This window comes from Salvelinus namaycush, chromosome 10 (genome assembly GCF_016432855.1).
Source record: "Salvelinus namaycush isolate Seneca chromosome 10, SaNama_1.0, whole genome shotgun sequence".
Taxonomy (NCBI): domain Eukaryota; kingdom Metazoa; phylum Chordata; class Actinopteri; order Salmoniformes; family Salmonidae; genus Salvelinus; species Salvelinus namaycush.
Window position 1 is genome coordinate 44155308 of NC_052316.1, and position 23326 is coordinate 44178633.

At 45.8% G+C, this 23326-nt stretch overlaps 1 protein-coding gene across 5 annotated transcripts in view; it reads left to right on the forward strand.

The window, feature by feature from the left end:
• Positions 1-23326, forward strand: part of LOC120055060 (disks large homolog 1-like) — a 282572-nt gene that overhangs the window by 150373 nt on the left and 108873 nt on the right. For 4 of the 5 annotated variants that reach the window (XM_039002927.1, XM_039002928.1, XM_039002929.1 and 1 more), the window contains 2 exons: positions 19159-19281; positions 19856-19909. In XM_039002927.1, coding sequence (XP_038858855.1) covers positions 19159-19281; positions 19856-19909 — 177 coding nt within the window. The remainder of the gene's footprint in view (positions 1-19158; positions 19282-19855; positions 19910-23326) is intronic. The other variant, XM_039002930.1, reaches the window with a different exon arrangement.

Below are 23326 nucleotides of genomic sequence, written 5' to 3' on the forward strand. Positions count from 1 at the left end.
AATGTGTCCTTGTCTTGACAGGCCCGGGTTAGGAATGTGTCCTTGTCTTGACAGGCCCGGGTTAGGAATGTGTCCTTGTCTTGACAGGCCTGGGTTAGGGATGTGTCCTTGTCTTGACAGGCCTGGGTTAGGGATGTGTCCTTGTCTTGACAGGCATGGGTTAGGAATGTGTCCTTGTCTTGACAGGCCTGGGTTAGGAATGTGTCCTTGTCTTGACAGGCCTGGGTTAGGAATGTGTCCTTGTCTTGACAGGCCTGGGTTAGGAATGTGATAAATAAAAAATAAAAATTGTAACATTTAAACATTTTTTTTTTTTAATCAGTTTTCCGTTAAAACAAAGAAGAAAAAATCCGAAAATTCCATGTGAATTCACAATGCAGATGCGCTGCTGCCAGCAGCCGTTTGGGTCTCCGGTTGGGTCTCCGGTTGGGTCTCCGGTTGCGTCTCCGGTTGCGTCTCTTTCAGGCTACCATTACTGGACCTCAATTCCACCTCATGAAGTTAATCACCTTCTCAGTTGACTTCTCAAAGTGTTGCCATACAGGACTTCGCTGCTGTCGCTTGCCTTTCTCTGCCATTTATCCAACTGTTAATGACGATGGTGGAGAGTCGACTACAAGATAATTGATTCCTCGACTCCTTGCGCGTCGACTCCCATTTCTGAGTGTTAAGATTTGATTCCTCTAAGAATCAACTCCTCAGCTCCTAAGATTCAATCTTTTTGGAACTGAGGAAATTGTTTAGGGCTCCTGAGTGGCGCAGCGGTCTAAGTCACTGCATCTCAGTGCTAGTGGCGTCACTACAGACCCTGGTTCGATTCCAGGCTGTATCACAACCAACCGTGATTGGGAGTTCCATAGGGCGGCGCACAATTGGCCCAGTGTCGTCCGGGTTTGGCCAGGGTAGGCAGTCATCGTAAATAAAAATGTGTTCTTAACTGACTTGCCTAGTTAAATAAAGGTTAAATAAAACATGTAAATAAATCCTCAGGTAGCAGAAATGGCCCAGCCCTAGTTGATCACCTTGACTCAGGTGGTAATGGAATATAATCCTGATAAACATATCTAAGGATTTCCTGTCTACCATTCCATTGATCACAGTGCATCACAGCAAGTCCTGCAAAGTGTGTGTTTGGAGTAATCTCAGTGATTTCCATATACATCACAGACAGTTAGGATTGAACTAGCGCCCGATAAAGACCTTGTCTGTACCTATCAGTCTTACATCTCTAGTACCCTCAGGCTCTCTGTCTGAGGCCTTGTAAGGAGACCTGGCGCCGTATACACAAAGCATCTCAGAGTAGGAGAGATGATCTAGGATCAGTTTAGCCTTGTTTAGATCATAATGAATCAGATGTATATGGACAGATCCTAGATCAGCACTCCTACTTTGAGAGGCTTTGTGAACACAGGCCCTGATGATTATTGGCAGCTCTGGTTAGAAGTTACCTGTAGGATCTTGGATCAGCTTACTCTCTCTGAATCCTAACCCTAACCATTAGGCAGGGAAACACGCATCTTACATCAGTGTCTATGAGAAGCTTCATCCTTATAGGTCAGTGTGAGTGCCAGTCCCCGTGGGCCTGTAGAGCCCCCTGGTGTTCAGTCTTGGTATTACCACTGCTATGTTTTCTCCAGTCACTGCTAATGGAAGGGCCTTTACTGCAGCGGATCCCAAAGGAGAGTCTCAGCAGATACTTTATGGCCACATCTTAATGCTGCACTGTGGCCAGTAATGCTGGGTTGGTTTATTGTGTAGGTCACAAGAAAATCTGAAAGACCTAAGATGGGGCACGGTGCATTTAAGTTAAAAACCATTAAAGCCCAGCCCCCGATACATGACATTGCATGAAGTGCTGAAGACCACACTGTACAGGGGGGGATCTCCATACTGTACGGGGGGGGGGGGTTGGGTATCTCCATACTGTACGGGGGGTATCTCCATACTGTACGGGGGGGTTGGTTATCTCCATACTGTACGGGGGGGTTGGTTATCTCCATACTGTACGGGGGGGTTGGTTATCTCCATACTGCACGGGGGGGGTTTATCTCCATACTGCACGGGGGGGTGGTTATCTCCGTATTGTACAGGGGGGGTGGTTATCTCCATACTGTACGGGGGGGGGGGGGGTTTATCTCCATACTGTACGGGGGGGGGGTTATCTCATACTGTACGGGGGGGGTTTATCTCCATACCGTACAGGGGGGTGGGGGTGGTTATCTCCGTACCGTACGGGGGGGTGGTTTTCTCCGTACCGTACGGGGGGGTGGTTTTCTCCGTACCGTACGGGGGGGTGGGGGGGGTTTATCTCTGTACTGTACGGGGGGGGTTTTATCTCTGTACCGTACGGGGGGGGTGGTTATCTCCGTACCGTACGTTTTTTTTTTTTATCTCCATACTGTACGGGGGGGGTTCTCTCCGTACTGTACGGGGGGGGGGGGGGGGGGGTATCTCCGTACTGTACGGGGGGGTTGGTTATCTCCGTACTGTACGGGGGGGTTGGTTATCTCCGTACTGTACGGGGGGGGGGGGTTTATCTATGTACTGTACAGGGGGGGTGGTTATCTCCGTACTGTACGGGGGGGTGGTTATCTCCATACTGTACGGGGGGGGGGGGGGGGTGTTTATCTCCATACTGTACGGGGGGGGGGGGGGGGTTTATCTCATACTGTACGGGGGGGGTTTATCTCCATACTGTACGGGGGGGGTTCTCTCCGTACTGTACGGGGGGGGGGGGGGGGTGTATCTCCGTACTGTACGGGGGGGTTGGTTATCTCCGTACTGTACGGGGGGGGTTCTCTCCGTACTGTACGGGGGGGGGGGTGTATCTCCGTACTGTACGGGGGGGTTGGTTATCTCCGTACTGTACGGGGGGGTGGTTATCTCCGTACTGTACGGGGGGGGGGGGGGGTTTATCTATGTACTGTACAGGGGGGGTGGTTATCTCCGTACTGTACGGGGGGGTGGTTATCTCCGTACTGTACGGGGGGGGGGTTATCTCCGTGCTGTGCGGGGGGGGGGGGGTGGTTATCTCCGTACTGTACGGAGGGGGGGGGGGGGTTATCTCCGTACTGTACAGGGGGGTGGGTGGTTATCTCCGTACTGTACAGGGGGGGGGGTTGTCTACATAGTACAGGGGGGTGGTTGTCTACATACTGTACAGGGGGGTTTGAGACCTGAGGTGAAAATGCAGTCCATTATTTGTTATTACCCGTTCCAGTAGTAAGTGGTTGAGTGTATGTCTCCCTGGCTTGTCACGGCTAATAATTACACAGTAGAGGTTCTATTCAGTCATTGTATTTGAAGGGCTCCTGTATAGTACGACACACTTTGTACATCTCTTTCTCCCCTCTCCCTTTCTGTTTAGTGCAATTACTTGTGTTGCAGGGCTGTCCTTTGTGAGAGTGGTGTTTTTAGCGGTGAGATGCTCACCTATTCTTGGTAGCCACTCTGACTGGCGGAATAACATAGCCTCTAGGGTTGGTATTACTACACATAGAAGCCCTACAGTGGAGACATCTTGCTCTTCCCCCTCTCTCTCTCTTTCTCTCTCCTCTCTCTCTTTCTCTCTCTATTTCGCTCTCTTTCTCACCCTGATTTTCAGTCCTCCCCTTTGCCTGGTCTCTGTTTCTGTCTCATCTCTCTCTCATTTATCTCATCTCTCTCTCATTTATCTCATCTCTCTCTTCCTTATCTCATCTCTCTCTTCCTTATCTCTCTCTCAATCTCTCATCTCTCTCACTTATCTCTCTCCCTTATCTCTCTCACTTATCTCTCTCCCTTATCTCTCTCTCAATCTCTCATCTCTCACTCCTCTCATCTCTCTCTCTCTCATCTCTCTCACACCTGTCTTTTCTCTCTCACACCTGTCTCTTCTCTCTCTCTTGTCTCTCTCTCTCACTTCTCTTCTCTCTCTCTCACTTCTCTCATCTCTCTCTCAATCTCCCATCTCTCTCTCACTTGTCTCATCTCGCTCACCTCTCATCTCTCTCTCCCTTATCTCATCTCTCTCTCTCCCTTATCTCATCTCTCTCTCTCCCTTATCTCATCTCTCTCTCTCCCTTATCTCTCAATCTCCCATCTCTCTCTCACTTGTCTCATCTCGCTCACCTCTCATCTCTCTCTCCCTTATCTCTCTCTCTCTCCCTTATCTCATCTCTCTCTCCCTTATCTCATCTCTCTCTCCCTTATCTCATCTCTCTCTCCCTTATCTCAATCTCTCTCTCCCTTATCTCAATCTCTCTCTCCCTTATCTCAATCTCTCTCTCCCTTATCTCAATCTCTCTCTCCCTTATCTCAATCTCAATCTCTCTCCCTTATCTCAATCTCTCTCTCCCTTATCTCAATCTCTCTCTCCCTTATCTCAATCTCTCTCTCCCTTATCTCAATCTCTCTCTCCCTTATCTCAATCTCTCTCACTTATCTGTCATCTCTGTTATCGCTCATCTCTTTCACTTATCTCTTCTCTCTCTCCCTTATCTCTCTTTCAATCTCACTTAGCTCTCATCTATCTCACGATCTCGCTCTCATCTCTCACTTATCTCTCATCTTTCTCATTTATCTCTCATCTCTCTCCCTTCTCTCATCTCTCTCTCCCTTCTCTCATCTCTCTCTCCCTTCTCTCATCTCTCTCTCCCTTCTCTCATCTCTCTCTCCCTTCTCTCATCTCTCTCTCAATCTCTCACTTATCGCTCATCTCTCTCTCAACTCTCTCACTTATCACTCATCTCTCTCTCAACTCTCTCATCTCTCTCACATCCCTCTCCCTTATCTCACATCCCTCTCCCTTATCTCACATCCCTCTCCCTTATCTCATCTCCCTCTCCCTTATCTCATCTCCCTCTCCCTTATCTCATCTCCCTCTCCCTTATCTCATCTCCCTCTCCCTTATCTCATCTCCCTCTCCCTTATCTCATCTCCCTTATCTCTCATCTTATCTCTCATCTCTCTCTCACTTATCTCTCATCTCTCTCTCACTTATCTCTCATCTCTCTCTCACTTATCTCTCATCTCTCTCTCACTTATCTCTCATCTCATCTCCCTCATCTCATCTCCCTCTCTCTTATCTCATCTCCCTCTCTCTTATCTCATCTCATCTCCCTTATCTCTTATCTCATCTCCCTTATCTCTCATCTCTCTCTCACTTGTCTCTCATCTTTCTCACTTATCTCTCTCAATTCAATTCTATTTGCTTTATTGGCATGACGTAACAATGTACATATTGCCAAACGCTTACTTTGGAGATTTACAATATTAACATAATTAATAATAAAATAATCAATATTGTCAACGGGACAACAGTAACAACAATAACCATTAGAGGTCGACCGATTATGATTTTTCAACGCCGATACCGATTATTGGAGGACCAAAAAAAGCCGGTACCGAATAATCGGCCAATTTTTTTTTACACATTTTTTGTATTTGTAATAATGACAATTACAACAATACTGAATGAACACTTATTTTAACTTAATATAATACAACAATAAAATCAATTTAGCCTCAAATAAATAATGAAACATGTTCAATTTGGTTTAAGTAATGCAAAAACAAAGTGTTGGAGAAGAAAGTAAAAGTGCAATATGTGCCATGTAAGAAAGCTAACGTTTAAGTTCCTTGCTCAGAACATGAGAACATATGAAAGCTGGTGGTTCCTTTTATCATGAGTCTTCAATATTCCCAGGTAAGATGTTTTAGGTTGTAGTTATTATAGGAATTCTAGGACTATTTCTCTCTATACCATTTGTATTTCATTAACCTTTGACTATTGGATGTTCTTATAGGCACTTTAGTATTGCCAGTGTAACAATATAGCTTCCATCCCTCTCCTCGCCGCTACCTGGGCTCGAACCAGGAACACATCGACAACAGCCACCCTCGAAGCAGCGTTACCCATGCAGAGCAAGGGGAATAACTACTCCAAGTCTCAGAGCGAGTGACGTTGTAAATGCTATTAGCGCGCACCCCGCTAACTAGCTAGCCATTTCACATCGGTTACACCAGCCTAATCTCGGGAGTTGATATCTCTCTCTCTCTCTCTCATCTCTCTCTCTCATCTCTCTCTCTCATCTCTCATCTCTCATCTCTCTCTCATCTCTCTCTCTCTCATCTCTCTCTCATCTCTCTCTCTCTCTCTCTCTCTCTCTCTCTCTCTCTTTCTCTCATCTCTCTTTCTGTCTCTCTCTCTCTCTCATCTCTCTTCCTTACTCTGTCTTATTCTTTCTTACAGTCCTCCTCTTTCCCTGGATGTTTCTTTCTCAGTGCCCTCAGCGGTGGTGTTAGCTCTTTATAAAGGCTCTCATATACTGTCTCTTTGTGTGTCTCTGTGTGTTACAATGGAAGAAGTGAACGGTGAACATTTCTCTGGTGAGGGCTAGCCATGACACATTAATGCCACCTGCCTTGGAGCCATATACAGTTGTATCTCATGGCTGCTAGAAGGATGCAGTACATATATCATTTTAATTAACATTAAATGTTATGCTTATGGCTTCTGCTTTGGTCATATGACCGAAGGGATTGTTTGTTCCTTTGATGCTGGTGACTTTTACAAATATCAAACTCACTCTGAGGAATTGTACCAAGGTACCATGCCATGTGTCTAATGGTGTACTCTGTAGAGATATGTAACCCAATGCAATCCCATCCACGATAACACCTCTGAGCTCTGCGGTGGCGTGTTGTCTCTATGGCGACGATAACACATCTGAGCTCTGCTGTGGTGTGTTGTCTCTATGGCGACGGAACCACATCCACGATAACACACCTGAGCTTTGCTGTGGCGTGTTGTCTCTATGGCGACGGTACCACATCCACGATAACACATCTGAGCTCTGCTGTGGCGTGTTGTCTCTATGGCGACGGTACCACATCCACGATAACACATCTTAGCTCTGCTGTGGCGTGTTGTCTCTATGGCGACGGTACCACATCCACGATAACACATCTGAGCTCTGCTGTGGCGTGTTGTCTCTATGGCGACGGTACCACATCCACGATAACACATCTGAGCTCTGCTGTGGCGTGTTGTCTCTATGGCGACGGTACCACATCCACGATAACACACCTGAGCTCTGCTGTGGCGTGTTGTCTCTATGGCGACGGTACCACATCCACGATAACACATCTGAGCTCTGCTGTGGCGTGTTGTCTCTATGGCGACGGCCAGAGTAGACTGACAGCTGGTCAGGACGGGTCACCTCTGGAGAGCTGTTGTGTCCTGCATAATACACCTCTCTCTGTATGGGCATCAGGAGGCCAGACACACTGGGGAATCTAGGCCCTACTGCAGGCTCTTCTTGTTTGCGTACACACCTACGCACGCACACACAATTTAACTACATTTTGCAGTAGCTTGGTGGTAGTTGAACTAAATTCAAGTCTTGGTCGTGTTTTCAGTAGTTCATGTATTTGTTGCCATGCAGCGGTGTAGCTAACTACTGGGACTACACATTTCTCTTTTTGCAAAAAAAAACAAGGAAATATGGGTGAAGTAGGCAAGAATTACCAGTTGTTTTTTGTCAGCAGACCTGCCTAATTCTCACTTGAAACTGTTTTTGTGTTTAATAGGCTAAATTACACATTATCTTAACATCTGACTCCAGAGTGATCTGTTCTTACAATTGTATTTTCTATTACATTTCAAAGTTACTTTAGTTTAAGTAAACTATTTTTCTTAAAGGTAGCTTAACTTCTTCCAATGTGAAGTAATTGGTAGCTTGGTCAACTATTTTCCCCAACATTGCACACACACACACCCAATGTTAATCTTCCCGCTATTTAGAAGTGTTCACTAATGCTGTCGTGAAATAGTAACCAAAGCCTGTGGATTTGAGTTTGACAGGCAACTATCACATTCCTCCTACCGCCATAGGAAGCAGGGAGGCCCAGCCAGCGTCCACAGACGAGCCCTGATCCCCATATCACAGTCCCGGCTCCGCATTGATTATTCATGCCTGTGTGCTGTCATGTGCAGTGCCCACTGGAGCTCATTAATTGGCGAGAGAGTGAGCAAGGGAGAGGGAACAAGAGGGGGGGGGGGTGAGAGGCAGAGACAGTCTGAGCGGTCTGAGAGAGGGAAGCACGAGTGAGAGAGAGGGTAGTGAGAGGATAAGACTGGAGACTGGATTTTTCTGTGGTGTGGTCTCTGTTACCGCTAGTTAGCCTGCTACAGGAGACCGAAGAAGAATACCAGGCTTTCTACCTCATCTTCATATCAAAATCAACCCTGCATCTCTTCTTGGACCTACGGCTAAGCCCCAGCCATGACGACCTACTACCATAACCACGAGTACTGCTGCGGGGGCCCTGAGGGCTGCAGTCCCAGCCTTGGGATGATGGTCTCCAGGCAGGGTAATACGCTGGGGCACCAGACCCAGAATCAGCAGACCCAGAATCAGCATCGGGCCCAGCAAACCCAACAGAGGTTTCAGCAGACCCAGACCCAGATCCAGCTGCCTCTGATCCACAGACAGCAACAACACCTCCTGCAACAGCAGCTCCAACAACCGCAGATGCAGCTCCAACAGCAGCAGATGCAGCTCCAACAGCAGCAGATGCAGATCCAACACCAGCAGCAGCTCCAACAGCAGCTCCAACAACCGCAGATGCAGATCCAACACCAACAGCAGCTCCAACAGCAGCAGATGCAGATCCAACACCAGCAGCAGCTCCAACAACCGCAGATGCAGATCCAACACCAACAGCAGCTCCAGCAGCAGGCACTACAACACTACCAACAACAACAGCTACAGCAGCAGCATCATCACCTCTACCACCATCATCCCCCTCCCCAGATGCAGCAGACCCCTCTGTTGAACCTCCACCCACTGCTCTCACCACAGCTCCCCCTACAGAGCCCCCAGAGGAACTACAGCTCCTGCACGCTGCCCGCCTCCATGTCTAAGAGCCGGGTGAAGTTCACCAACCTGAGGGACAGCATGAAGAAGAGTCCTACCAAGAGTAAGGCCAAGGTCCGGGCCACACACAGGCAGAGTGGCTGGTGGTCCGATAACTCTCCGTGGGCCTCAATGTCACTGGAGAATCCACCCCAGGTATGTGTGAGTGTATAGGGGACCAACCTGGGAGAAACCATTGTAGGTATCTTTGGGATGGACCGTCATAGAGATCGTATTGAAAACTTTTTGTAGGTATTTGTGAGAAGAGGTCAACATGAAACTACTACAGAGCTGTGCTACAGGGGAATAGAACCTAAGCCTGGATATCTGCAAGGGTTTGTGGGCTGAAATCACAGAGAGGGTCCTTGTGGAGGCTCAGTTGGTTGGAGTTTACATGGTGCTGGCCTGGCAAGGCCTGCCTGGGTTAGAGCTTTTGGAGAGAAACGGGAGGAGGAATGTTGTGATTGTGTTTTGTTGTTGTTGATGTTGTCGTAATGGTCAGAGTGAGCCAATAGGATTCACATGGAGGTCTGGAATATTAAATTACCATCATGCTTCCTCTAATAAACCGTACTATGAGAACATGACTGCTGACCAGAAACAATGATGTGTGGCTTCATAGCTTAAGGTAGAAGTTTCCTTTAATTACATATCTAGGGTGGGTGGTTAGGGGGTATCAGACCCCGTGTCAGTATCAGGGGCAAGCTCTGTCTACCCCAGTTATAGTATTACTGAACCTCTATCTACCCCAGTTATAGTATTACTGAACCTCTACCCCAGTTATAGTATTACTGAACCTCTATCTACCCCAGTTATAGTATTACTGAACCTCTATCTACCCCAGTTATAGTATTACTGAACCTCTACCCCAGTTATAGTATTACTGAACCTCTACCCCAGTTATAGTATTACGGAACCTCTACCCCAGTTATAGTATTACCGAACCTCTATCTACCCCAGTTATAGTATTACTGAACCTCTATCTACCCCAGTTATAGTATTACTGAACCTCTATCTACCCCAGTTATAGTATTACTGAACCTCTACCCCAGTTATAGTATTACTGAACCTCTACCTACCCCAGTTATAGTATTACTGAACCTCTACCCCAGTTATAGTATTACTGAACCTCTATCTACCCCAGTTATAGTATTACGGAATCTCTACCCCAGTTATAGTATTACTGAACCTCTATCTACCCCAGTTATAGTATTACTGAACCTCTATCTACCCCAGTTATAGTATTACTGAACCTCTATCTACCCCAGTTATAGTATTACTGAACCTCTACCCCAGTTATAGTATTACTGAACCTCTACCTACCCCAGTTATAGTATTACTGAACCTCTACCTACCCCAGTTATAGTATTACTGAACCTCTACCTACCCCAGTTATAGTATTACTGAACCTCTATCTACCCCAGTTATAGTATTACTGAACCTCTACCTACCCCAGTTATAGTATTACTGAACCTCTACCTACCCCAGTTATAGTATTACTGAACCTCTACCCCAGTTATAGTATTACTGAACCTCTACCCCAGTTATAGTATTACTGAACCTCTACCCCAGTTATAGTATTACTGAACCTCTATCTACCCCAGTTATAGTATTACGGAACCTCTACCCCAGTTATAATATTACTGAACCTCTATCTACCCCAGTTATAATATTACTGAACCTCTATCTACCCCAGTTATAGTATTACTGAACCTCTATCTACCCCAGTTATAATATTACTGAACCTCTATCTACCCCAGTTATAGTATTACTGAACCTCTACCTACCCCAGTTATAGTATTACTGAACCTCTATCTACCCTAGTTATAGTATTACTGAACCTCTATCTACCCCAGTTATAGTATTACTGAACCTCTATCTACCCCAGTTATAGTATTACTGAACCTCTACCCCAGTTATAGTATTACTGAACCTCTACCCCAGTTATAGTATTACTGAACCTCTACCTACCCCAGTTATAGTATTACTGAACCTGTACCTACCCCAGTTATAGTATTACTGAATCTCTATCTACCCCAGTTATAGTATTACTTAAGGCCTTCTAGCATGTAAACCAGGTCTTGAAGTTGATAACGGAGAATAGTTGACCATCAGCTAAGTTTGTGTTCTCATCCGAGGCACTCAACTTTCAAGTTCAGTCCAACTTGTTTGGGATGTTGAGACAGTGTGAGCTGCAGGCCGTAACTCTGGACTGGGCCTCCTGATCGAAGATAATGATCTAAGCTAATTTTAGCTCTGTCATGGCTGCCAGGCTGTTTTGTGACAGTACAGATCCATAACTAGTGTGTTATGGAGCGACCTCGGGACTAGTTTATGGATCTCCCCCTGTGTGTCTGTTACACTAGTTTACAGTCTAGGGTGCAGACAGTATATACGCCAAACTAACGGAATATTGAGCTGTAAGTGGGCTTGGCTAATAGTGACCGTATGCAGGAATGTGGCCTCCATGTTGTCTTGGTTTTGGGGTTTTGTGTAAAATACCCAAATGTGGGCCTCCCGGGTGGCGCAGTGGTCTAGGGCACTGCATCGCAGTGCTAGCTGCGCCACCAGAGTCTCTGGGTTCGCGCCCAGGCTCTGTCGCAGCCGGCCGCGACCGGGAGGTCCGTGGGGCGACGCACAATTGGCCTAGCGTCGTCCGGGTTAGGGAGGGTTTGGCCGGTAGGGATATCCTTGTCTCATCGCGCTCCAGCGACTCCTGTGGCGGGCCGGGCGCAGTGCGCGCTAGCCAAGGGGGCCAGGTGCACGGTGTTTCCTCCGACACATTGGTGCGGCTGGCTTCCGGGTTGGAGGCGCGCTGTGTTAAGAAGCAGTGCGGCTTGGTTGGGTTGTGCTTCGGAGGACGCATGGCTTTCGACCTTCGTCTCTCCCGAGCCCGTACGGGAGTTGTAGCGATGAGACAAGATAGTAATTACTAGCGATTGGATACCACGAAAATTGGGGAGAAAAGGGGATAAAAAATGTTTAAAAAAAAAAAAAAAAAAAAATGTGATGTTCCTAGTCAGTTCAACTATTGTTGCTGAGACTTTTTTATTGAGGCTAGCACAGGTCATCCAGCTAGACTGTGTAGATGTGCATTGGTGTAGAAAGTCTTTGAAGCTAATATAAATGGTGCAAAACGCCAGTGTTCCAAAGGGGCCAGTGACCCACAGGACCCTGCCCACTAACCTCTGGGGCATGAGCCGACCCTGCCCACTAACCTCTGGGGCATGAGCCGACCCTGCCCACTAACCTCTGGGGCATGAGCCGACCCTGCCCACTAACCTCTGGGGCATGAGCCGACCCTGCCCACTAACCTCTGGGGCATGAGCCGACCCTGCCCACTAACCTCTGGGGCATGAGCCGACCCTGCCCACTAACCTCTGGGGCATGAGCCGACCCTGCCCACTAACCTCTGGGGCATGAGGCGACCCTGCCCACTAACCTCTGGGGCATGAGGCGACCCTGCCCACTAACCTCTGGGGCATGAGGCGACCCTGCCCACTAACCTCTGGGGCATGAGCCGACCCTGCCCCCTAACCTTTGGGGGCATGAGCCGACCCTGCCCCCTAACCTTTGGGGGCATGAGCCGACCCTGCCCCCTAACCTCTGGGGGCATGAGGCGACCCTGCCCCCTAACCTCTGGGGCATGAGGCGACACTGCTCCCTAACCTCTGGGGCATGAGCCGACCCTGCCCTCTAACCTCTGGGGGAATGAGGCGACCCTGCTCCCTAACCTCTGGGGGAATGAGGCGACCCTGCTCCCTAACCTCTGGGGGCATGAGGCGACACTGCTCCCTAACCTCTGGGGCATGAGGCGACCCTGCCCCCTAACCTCTAGCTCAGATATACAGTGCATTTGGAAAGTATTCAGACCCCTTGACTTTTTCTGTATTTTGTTACTTTACAGACTTTTTCTAAAATGTATGTAAATCATTAAAATCCTCAGAAATCTACACATAATACCCCATAATGACAAAGCGAAAACAGGTTTTTAGATTTTTTTGCAAATTTATAAAATACAAAAATAGATATCTTATTTACATAAGGATTTAGACCCTTTGCTATGAGACTTGAAATTGAACTCAGGTGCATCCTGTTTCCATTGATCATCCTTGAGATGTTTCTACAATTTGATTGGAGTCCACCTGTGGTACACTCAATTGATTGGACATGATTTGGAAAGGCACACACCTGTCTATATAAGGTCCCACAGTTGACAGTGCATGTCAGAGCAAAAACCAAGCCGTGAGGTTGAAGGAATTGTCCGTAGAGCTCCGACACAGGATTGTGTTGAGGCACAGATCTGGGAAGGGTACCAAAAAATGTCTGCAGCATTGATGGTCCCCAAGAACACAGTGGTCTCCATCATTCTTGAATGGAAAAAGTTTGAAACCAACAAGCTCTTCCTAGAGCTGGCCGCTCGGCCAAACTGAGTAATCGGGGGAGAAGGGCCTTGGTCAGAGAGTTGACCAAGAACCTGATGGTCACTCTGACAGAACTCCAGAGTTCCTCTGTGGAGATGGGAGAACCTTCCAGAAGGACAACCATCTCTGCAGCACTCCACAAATCAGGCCTTTAGGGTTGTGTGGGTAGACGAAAGCCACTCTTCAGTAAAAGGCACATGACAGCCTGCTTGGAGTTTACCAAAAGTACTCTCATGAGAAACAAGATTCCCTGGTCTGATGAATCCAAGATTGAACTCTTTGGCATGAATGCCAAGTGTCCCATCTGGAGGAAACCTGGCACCATCCCTACGGTGAAGCATGGTGGTGGCAGCATCATGCTGAGACAATGTTTTTCAGCGGCAGGGACTCGAGAGAAAGATGAACGGAGCAAAGTACAGAACGATCCTAGATGAAAACCTGCTCCAGAGCGCTCAGGACCTCATACTGGGACAAAGGTTCACCTTCCAACAGGACAATGACCCTAAGCACACAGCTAAGACTTCAGGACAAGTCTCTGAATGTCCTAGAGTGGCCCAGCCAGAGACCGGACCTGAACCCGATCGAACATCTCTGGAGAGAACTGAAAATAGTTGTGCAGCTACGCTCCCCATCCAACCTGACAGAGCTTGAGGGGATCTGCAGAGAAGAATGGGAGAAACTCCCCAAATACAGGTGTGCCAAGCTTGTAGCTTCATACCCAAGAAGACTCAAGGCTGTAATCACTGCCAAAGGTGCTTCAACAAAGTACTGAATAAAGGGTCTGAATACTTAAACCTAAAAACCTGTTTTTGCTTCGTCATTAGGAGGTCTTGTGTGTAGATTGAGGGTAAAAAACGATTTAATCTATTTTAGAATAAGGCTGTAATGTAATAAACTGTGGAAAATGTGCATTCTTTCCGAATGCACTGTAACTCTGGGGTGTGAGGCAAGGCTGTGAGGAGTGTGTCGGGGGGCTCAGTGGGCTTTTGTCTGGGAGCGCTGACACAGTGGCCTTCAGCCTGGCCTGCTCTGCTGAGGGTGGGGAGGGTTGACCCAATGCTGGACTAGCTCCTCATGAAGGCACGCACACACCAGGAAAAGGTTTACCCAAAAGGTGCTTCCGCCCAACTTAACCCTTGTGTAGTCTTAACATCCTGTATACTCCCCTTGTCCTAAGGGTCAAAAATGACCCGCCTTCACTAAACTACAAAAATATAGCAGCTTAATTGAATTTTAAATCCCAGATCTATTTTGCATGTAGAAACAACCTGTCATTCATCACAAACTTTGTGCATATCTGGGTTTTCCCTTTTCACAATGCAGAAATACAATTTAATCATTGGACACCATTAGTTTTTATTATATCACACCTGTCACACCTGTCATATATCACACCTGTCATATCACACATTGTTTTTTTTACTAAAGTAGAGGTTTATTATTATTATTATTATTGCTAAAGCTACTGCATAGGTCAATAACATACATTTTATTAGCAAGAGATAGCACTTGTATAGCCTAATAAAGTAGCATAAATGTGCAGAAAGTAGTTTTGAATGAATTTTTTTGAAGGGAAACAATAACAGTCTTGAACTTTTTGGCAACATAGTGATTTATTCTTATATACTGTACAATGAGGAATTCAACTACAAAATACTAGTCTTCTCCCATTTGTTTAACCATTGCCCCCACCCACAATGTGTCCATAGTATTTGTTTTACAGTCCTTCTTTGGGGGGCAGAATTGGCATCTCTTCTCTTGCCTGCCCCTGCTGCAGCCTCAGGTGGATCCGGACAAGATTCAGCCCCCTGAACAGCGTTCACAAACGCTGCAGAGGCTGCTGTGCGGGGGAGGCTCTCCCTTCTTTGAATGTGTGGGGTTACAAGTGCCTTTCCCAGCTGCTCCAGGAACACCCTCCTCTTGTTCCACTTATCAGGCATCTAGGTAGGGTTGATCTTGTTCCATATCACGAAGGCATTGTATGAGCACACATGTTATGGAAGATGACCAGGGGCCAGCGGGCAGTCATCCTCCTGCAGCTGTAAGTTCCAATCACCTTGTCCAGGTTGTCCACGCCTCCTTTGTTGTGGTTATAGTCCAGGATGATGGCTGGCTTCCTGTCCTCATGATCACTGATCTCAGCTGTTTTGTGCAGTGTGCTGAGGACGACCGCATTCTTCTTCCTCTTTGGGAGGTAAGAAACTATAGTGGTGGGGGTGAAGGCAAACTTTGATGAGAAGGCCTCTCTCCCCCTTGTTGTGAGGAGTGCAGGGGGGAGCTCAGGCTTGTTCTTTCTAACTGTGCCAACCATGGTGATCTTCCTCTTCAGGAGCTGCTTGCTGAGTTCATAAGAGGTGAAGAAATTGTCACACGTGACATTGTGCCCCCTCAGTCCATCAAGCACAACCCGCATCCCCTGGTTCTTCTCCGGGCCTCCACTGGTTGGCTTCCCTGTGTAGACTTGCATCTTCCAAGCGTAGCTGGATTGTGCGTCACAGGCCACCCATATCTTGATGCCATACTTTGTTGGCTTGCTGGGCATATATTGTTGGAAAGGACATCAACCTTTTGACAAAAGAGATTAGTATCAGTAATTAGTATCAGTGTCACAGAAAACAATCATATAAATCAATGATATTACAGCAACACATAATAAACTGAACAGTGTAAATCACATTACAGATATGAAAATAAAAATGTACCTCTGAATGAGACCAGTTGCTCATCCACTGTTACTTCAGGCCCAGGGTTGTAGAGGTATGGCAGACGCTCCACCCACTTCTCCCAGACCTCTCTCACACGTCTTGCAAGTCTTGACTCACGGTTATCAAACCGTAGCATTCTTGAGAAAGTGTGAAAGACTTTCAATGGCATCTTAACACGGAAAATCACCCTGCCACTCTCTGCATCCCAGAGACTACATGTAGCCTCGCCTCGGGACCTATACACCCCCGCTAAGATTAGCAGCCCTATGCAGGCGCGCAGGTCAATCTCATCCATCCTTTTCCAGTTGTCTCCATATTTATGGAAACCCTCCAAATTTGTCATATCCAGGATGATTTTTTCGATGGCTGGTGTGATGAACATGTAGAATGTTGAGGCGATGTCCTGGGCAACTGCATGTCTTGTGGGCCCTGGGGTCATCCTTATGACATGCTGTGCTGCCATCCTGCCCTGGTTGTCATATGGTGACAAGGACCATGTTATTTTGCTGTTCTTTGACTAAAATGTCTCTCTTTCAGCTTGGGGGATTTCTTATTCATCTGAAGATGATGTATTGTGCTCTGGGTTGTATTCTTCCCCATCTTCTTCTTCAGATACCTCTTCCTCTTGTAAATCATTGTTCTCTTGTTCCTCCTGGACATCTGAAAAAATCTGATCTATGACCTGTTGGGCACTGAAACGTGTACTCATGGCTTCAGCAAAGAGAGAACTGGGGGGGGACTGTCATCTGCAGCACCTTTATAGCCTCTGACTGCATTCCCCATTAGTAAACAATGCTTTTAGGAAATGTTTATTTTGTCTGAAATAGTATTTATTTTGTCTGTGAACTTGAGTTATGTGTGGGGTCGTGGAGGGGAGATGCTGCACAAGAAAGTTTTAGTTTTGTCTGAGTTCAATCAGTAGCACACAATCTCAATGTCTCGTGTGTGTGTGAGTGTCTTTGTGTGTGTGTGTCTTTGTGTGTGAGTGTCTTTGTGTGTGAGTGTCTTTGTGTGTGAGTGTCTTTGTGTGTGTGTGTCTTTGTGTGTGTGTGTCTTTGTGTGTGTCTTTGTGTGTGTGTGTCTTTGTGGTGTGCCTTTGTGTGTGTGTCTTTGTGTTTTTGTTTGTTTGTGGTGTGTAAATGGTTTTAGAACTGCCGGGTCAAAAATGACCCTAAGACAATCTTTGTACCCTGGTTGTGTACAGCTTTCATGGAAATATGAACAAAGGCGATGTTTCACTTTTTATAATGTTGTGGTCACTCTTGGAAATTTAGGTTTTTTTCTCTGCTGTTAAACAGTGGCGGGTCATTTTTGACCCTTAAGACAACACAAAGGTTAAACGAAAAGGGGAAATCAGGTGCTCGACTGAGGGACTTGACAACGAGGAAAAGGAACACTCTGTTGCTGTTGAAATCGTTTACTTGTCCCGTCAATAAATCTATCAGTTTGCGTTTCTGCATGATTCACCTTTATCACACACACACACACCATTCATTGTGAACTCTGTTGTATTCACTACTCGGATAATGTGTGAATTGAAGGCTACAGTGTTTACACCACGATGACGATGTAGGATGATATCAATGCTATGTGTGTACAGAAGATGTAGGATCTTAATTTGATCACCCTGTTGAAGGATAACTTTCCTGTAATGCAGGAAATGTAAAACCTTAAAAAGGCTTCTGAAGTTTATAATTTTACTTTGAAATTTCAGACTTGATTTTCCCTTCCTGAAAAATGTATCAACCCCTACAAAAAAGTCCATGAATTATAATCCACATAATAATTCACATTTCCTGTTGCTGCAGGATTATTTTCCTGCTGTAGCAAACTGGCTCAAATTAAGATCCTACGTGTGTGTCTGTGTACACTGTGTGTCTGTGTACACTGTGTGTCTGTGTACACTGTGTGTCTGTAAAGAATAACACTAAGCTCCACTCATCACAGTCTTTCTGGGTTAATTTACAGCTAAAGCACGGCCAGTTCTGTCAATGGAGCCACCAGACCAGCAGATCAGACTATCATTGGTCCACTGAGGAAAACTGTCAATGAGTGTCATTTACATTGATAGGCTGGAGAGGAGCACATGGTAGCTTTGGGTCCGTACTCACAAAGCATCTCAGAGTAGGAGTGCTAAGGATGGAACGGCCATGTTTTTATATAGGAGCGTCTGTTCTTGCTTTCCTACGTGTGATTGTTGATGTTCTAGAACCCTCAAATTAAATTCTGGAACTCGTAGCCAGTTCCACTGCTTTTTTCTAGAACAGAACCAGCAGTAGCCCATACCTCGTAGGGTCAGATTTGAATACCCCTATTCTATAAGGTCTAATGGACTTGTTCCTCAACACGTTAAATACCTTTTGGAATTGAATTATATCTATGTATGTCCATAGTATCCTGGTTTAGCATTTGAATATACTAAATGTATTTTCCTTTTTATCTTGAGAAGAGAAACCTGTTTACCTAAATGTTCCTCAAAAACCAAATCCATTTAAGCCGATCTGCATATTGCACCCTAAAGGAATGTTCACATCGTTCTCAGTACTCCGTCAATAACATAATAGTAAATCCTGCCTGGATAGTCTCACGAGCAACACATCAAATCCCCAAACTTTAACAGCCTTTCTGATACTGTGGGGTTGAGCCCCTTCCTCCCTCTCTCTCTCTTTCTATTTTCTCCTCTCATCCCCCTCTCTATAATCTACACACATTAGAGCCCTCAGCAGCTGCCACTGTCAGACAATCCTCCCTCACTACCACATTATCATAATTCAGTTTAGAACATTACCATATTTGCTTTCTTTCACTTGTTTTCTCTCTCACTTGTTTTCTTTCTCTCGTTTTCTTTCTCTCTCACTCAATCTTTCTCGATTCCTCTCTCTCACTTTCTCTTTCAATATCTCTTTCTCTCTCACTTACTCACGCTCCTTTCTCTCTCTCTCTCTCTCTCTTTCTCTCTCTCTCTCTCTCTCTCTCTGTCTCACACTCCTCTCTCCCTTCTTCCCGTTCAGCATGTAGATTTATCATTGTGTGTTACTGCATCAGTGTTGTGTTGCACAGTGTGTGTATTCTTGCCTGTGTGTCTTGTATGTTTTACCCTGACCCTTGACCTCCATTGCCATTGTTTAGCAGCCAGATGTGGTGGTCCCGCCCCCCGTACCCATAATCCCTGTGATCCCCATCCCAGCCGAGACCACTCCTGTCATCTCTCCACCCTCCTCTCTGCCTGCACCCGCGTCACCCACGTCACAGGTCATCCTCTCTTCCCTATTTCCCCTCCTCTCCTCTTTATTTTTTTACACACCTCCCATTTTGCTTCGGTTTTGGTGCTGGACTTTAAAGGATTATTGTTTTTGAGGGAGGGACTTGCTAGTTGGGGTGGTTGTTTTGTAACCTCGGGACCTGTAGGAGAGGAGAGACAAGCCCAGTGAAGACCAAGGGATCCTGGAGGGAGTTGTCTGTTATTTACCATGTAGTTGGGGATGTTTGGGTCAACGCCATAGCAACGCCACAGCTGTAGGCTTCAGGAGTTAATATTCTGCAATAGAAGATTGTCATGTTGCCGTGGTAATCTCTAACCGATGCTTTCATAATGTTGTACCAAAACATGCGGAGAGTAAGTTATTATTTTCTCACCCCCCCCCCCCCCCAAAAAAATGTTTTTGTTTTGCCTAATATTTTTTGTAACTTTGTAATTTCTGTTGTTGTTGTGTTTAGCTTTTGTAATGTACTTACAGGGGAATCGCGAGGTGAACAAATATTTTATTTTATCATTAAATATTTTTATAACCAAAACTGAGTTCATTTTTTTGTTTTTCTTTTGCAGGCAAACCCACCTCCTGTGGTGGTCAACACAGACAGCTTGGACAGCCCCCCATACGTAAGTCTGCATTTCTTTACACTCACACACACACACACACACACACACACACACACACACACACACACACACACACACACACACACTGAACTGAGCACCAAATAAACCATGGTTATTAGAGAACTGTAATGTAATGATCATGTTACCATGTTAATGACAATAAAGGATAAATACCAGGAAGTAACAGACTAGAAATACAGTGTAACCATCCTTTTCAAATCAAAATCAATTTAAATAAATCTAATTTTATTTGTCACGTACAATGTTTCCAGCAGGTATACAAGGTGCAGTGAAATGCTGATGTGCTGTAGTACATCAGTCAACATTGTACCTTTATTTAACTAGGCAAGTCAGTTAAGAACAAATTCTTATTTTCAATGACGGCCTAGGAACGATGTAGTATAGTAATAATGGACTGTATTCACAAATATTAAGTGGGTAGTGACTTGGTCACGCAGCACAATAAATAGTAGATCATTGAACAGCAGCGTTGACTGTGTGTGTTTATGGGTGTTTGCGTGTGTGTCCTTGTGGGTGTGTGTGTGTGTGTGTGTGTGTTTTATGTGTGTGTGTGTGTGTGTGTGTGTGTGTGTGTGTGTGTGTGTGTGTGTGTGTGTAAGTTTGTGTGAAAGGGTTGGATGGGTGGGTACTCAGTGCAGATGGCCTCTAAGGTGCCGGTCTGGGGTCAGCTGTCTGATGGTCTCTAAGGTGCAGGTCTGGGGTCAGCTGTCTGATGGTCTCTAAGGTGCAGGTGGTCTCTAAGGTGCAGGTCTGGGGTCAGCTATCTGATGGCCTGGTGGTAGACTCCTGTTGGTGTTTATTTATATAGCACAACGTAGTTTCTGTTAAAGTGAAATACCATGTAAAAAAAAAAAAAATCTATTTACCGGTGTTACCAGCCAGAACTAGAAATCAAAGATGTTATTATGTCTGTCTGAACCTCTCTTTGTATGCAGCAACAACATTGTACTGTATATTTTACATGTATTATTACTTTCTGTTAGATTAACCAGGCTGACTGAAGCTACCAAATGTCCAGAATAGTGTATTTAATCTGGGCTGGGGAAATGCCTTCCATTGAGATTATGTTTATTGAGATTACAAGCCAAATCATGCTGCGTGGTCTGGTCTCTGTGCATAAATCTACTGGGGGTGAAATATACAAGGTATTCCTCGTCATCCCATGTAAACCCACTGCTAAATCTAATGGTCAATGAATAGCACACCTATTACAGTAACTGCTGTTCCCAGTAAATATCACCATGGCCATCCATCTAAAGCCCAGTGACCAGGACTTGTTACTGTATTAAAGTAGTGGAATAGCTGGGGGGGGGGGGGGGTTATGTGGAAGAATGTGGGGTAGCTGTGGAATGGGGGGGGGGGGGGCTGTGGAAGAATGTGGGGTAGCTGTGGAATGGGGGGGCTGTGGAAGAATGTGGGGTAGCTGTGGAATGGGGGGGGGGGCTGTGGAAGAATGTGGGGTAGCTGTGGAATGGGGGGGGGGGCTGTGGAAGAATGTGCGGTAGCTGTGGAATGGGGGGGGGGGGGGCTGTGGAAGAATGTGGGGTAGCTGTGGAATGGGGGGGGGGGGGCTGTGGAAGAATGTGGGGTAGCTGTGGAATGGGGGGGGGCTGTGGAAGAATGTGGGGTAGCTGTGGAATGGGGGGGGGGGCTGTGGAAGAATGTGGGGTAGCTGTGGAATGGGGGGGGGGGGGGGCTGTGGAAGAATGTGGGGTAGCTGTGGAATGGGGGGGGGGGCTGTGGGAGAATGTGGGGTAGCTGTGGAATGGGGGGGGGGGGCTGTGGAAGAATGTGGGGTAGCGCGGGGTAGCGATATGGTCAAAATTGAGTTGTGCCGGTGCATGATCCGTCCATACGGCTAACATTAACATTACAGCCTTGTAGCTAGCTAACGTTACTGACTAACGTTAGTTGGCTAGCTAACTGGCAACAGCAGTCAAGGACGTTTGCTTATCTTATTTGTGCTTATTACACGCAAGTGTCAAGGCCAACAGTTTACACAGATGACTTCTGCCACTTAAAAAACATTCCGTAGCAAAGTATAGCTAGCTTCCTTTGCTTGTAGCTTGTCTCTCACCTGACTGGTGTTAACTAGCTACTATGTCTGGTTTTAGAACTGAGATTCGGCTGAAAAGATGTTAGCATTGTCAGAAATGCTACAAAAAGGTAGCACATCGTTGGTTTTTAATGAACGGAAATGTGCACGCGAGAGATATTTAAATTATTACTTTTATTTAATAAAAAAAACTGTTGCACCTATAAACGTATTAATTCCAAATGGATCCAAGTCTAATTGTCACCTTATAGACGCTGTAGCTTTATTTTAACACAATGTCTAGAATTTCAGCCGGGTTTGGGGAAAACATTGTCTGACGACCCCAATGCTAACGACCCTGTCAAAAATCTGGTATAGTGGTTACTGGTAACGGCCTGACGGATCATGACGAGAGGTTGTGTTGTGTACCTACAATCAAGTTGATTTGTGAACTTTCATCGACATTGTTGTCGTATTGGCTTAGCTATGATGGTAGGGAGAATTTAACATTTGAGCTTCAACCAATACATTTACTATTGTGGGGCCATTTACTTTATCTTCGTATTCTTCTCTTTTCTTATTTATTATTTTGTTGCGTTGTTGAGAAGGAACCTGCAAGTAAACATTTCATTGGACAGTGTATACCATGTGTATCCCGTACATAGCACTAATAAAACTTTAAACTTGTCTTTGAGTGTATCTAGCAGAGTTAGGCTCAATACAGCTCATAAATTATTGATACCGCAGAGGGTCCACAACATTGTAGACTTATTAGAATTCCCCAAAAGGGTATTTTGTTTAATAGTGATAATGCTATTTGGAAAAACAGGCTTTTTTCTCTCTCTGTGACAAAAAAATTATGACATTCTATTTTTGGCTGATATGGTAGCGAATACATTGATGCACTAGATGCACTATGCAATACATAGATGCACTATTGTAAAGTGGTTGTTCCACTGGATATCATAAGGTGAATGCACCAATTTGTAAGTCGCTCTGGATAAGAGCGTCTGCTAAATGACTTAAATGTAAATGTAAATGTACATTGAATCAGAATATCAAATTGGGATAATGTTGTAGGTTACCCCAGCAAGTATACGAATATTTGCCAGGGCAGATTATTTTAATTTCAGAATGGTGATGTGGGAAGCTAAAAGGCTAGCTAGCTTGTAGTGTTTAACCAACTTGGAGATGTGGGAAGCTAAAAGGCTAGCTAGCTTGCAGTGTTTAACCATCTTGGAGATGTGGGAAGCTAAAAGCCTAGCTAGCTTGTAGTGTTTAACCAACTTGGAGATGTGGGAAGCTAAAAGGCTAGCTAGCTTGCAGTGTTTAACCATCTTGGAGATGTGGGAAGCTAAAAG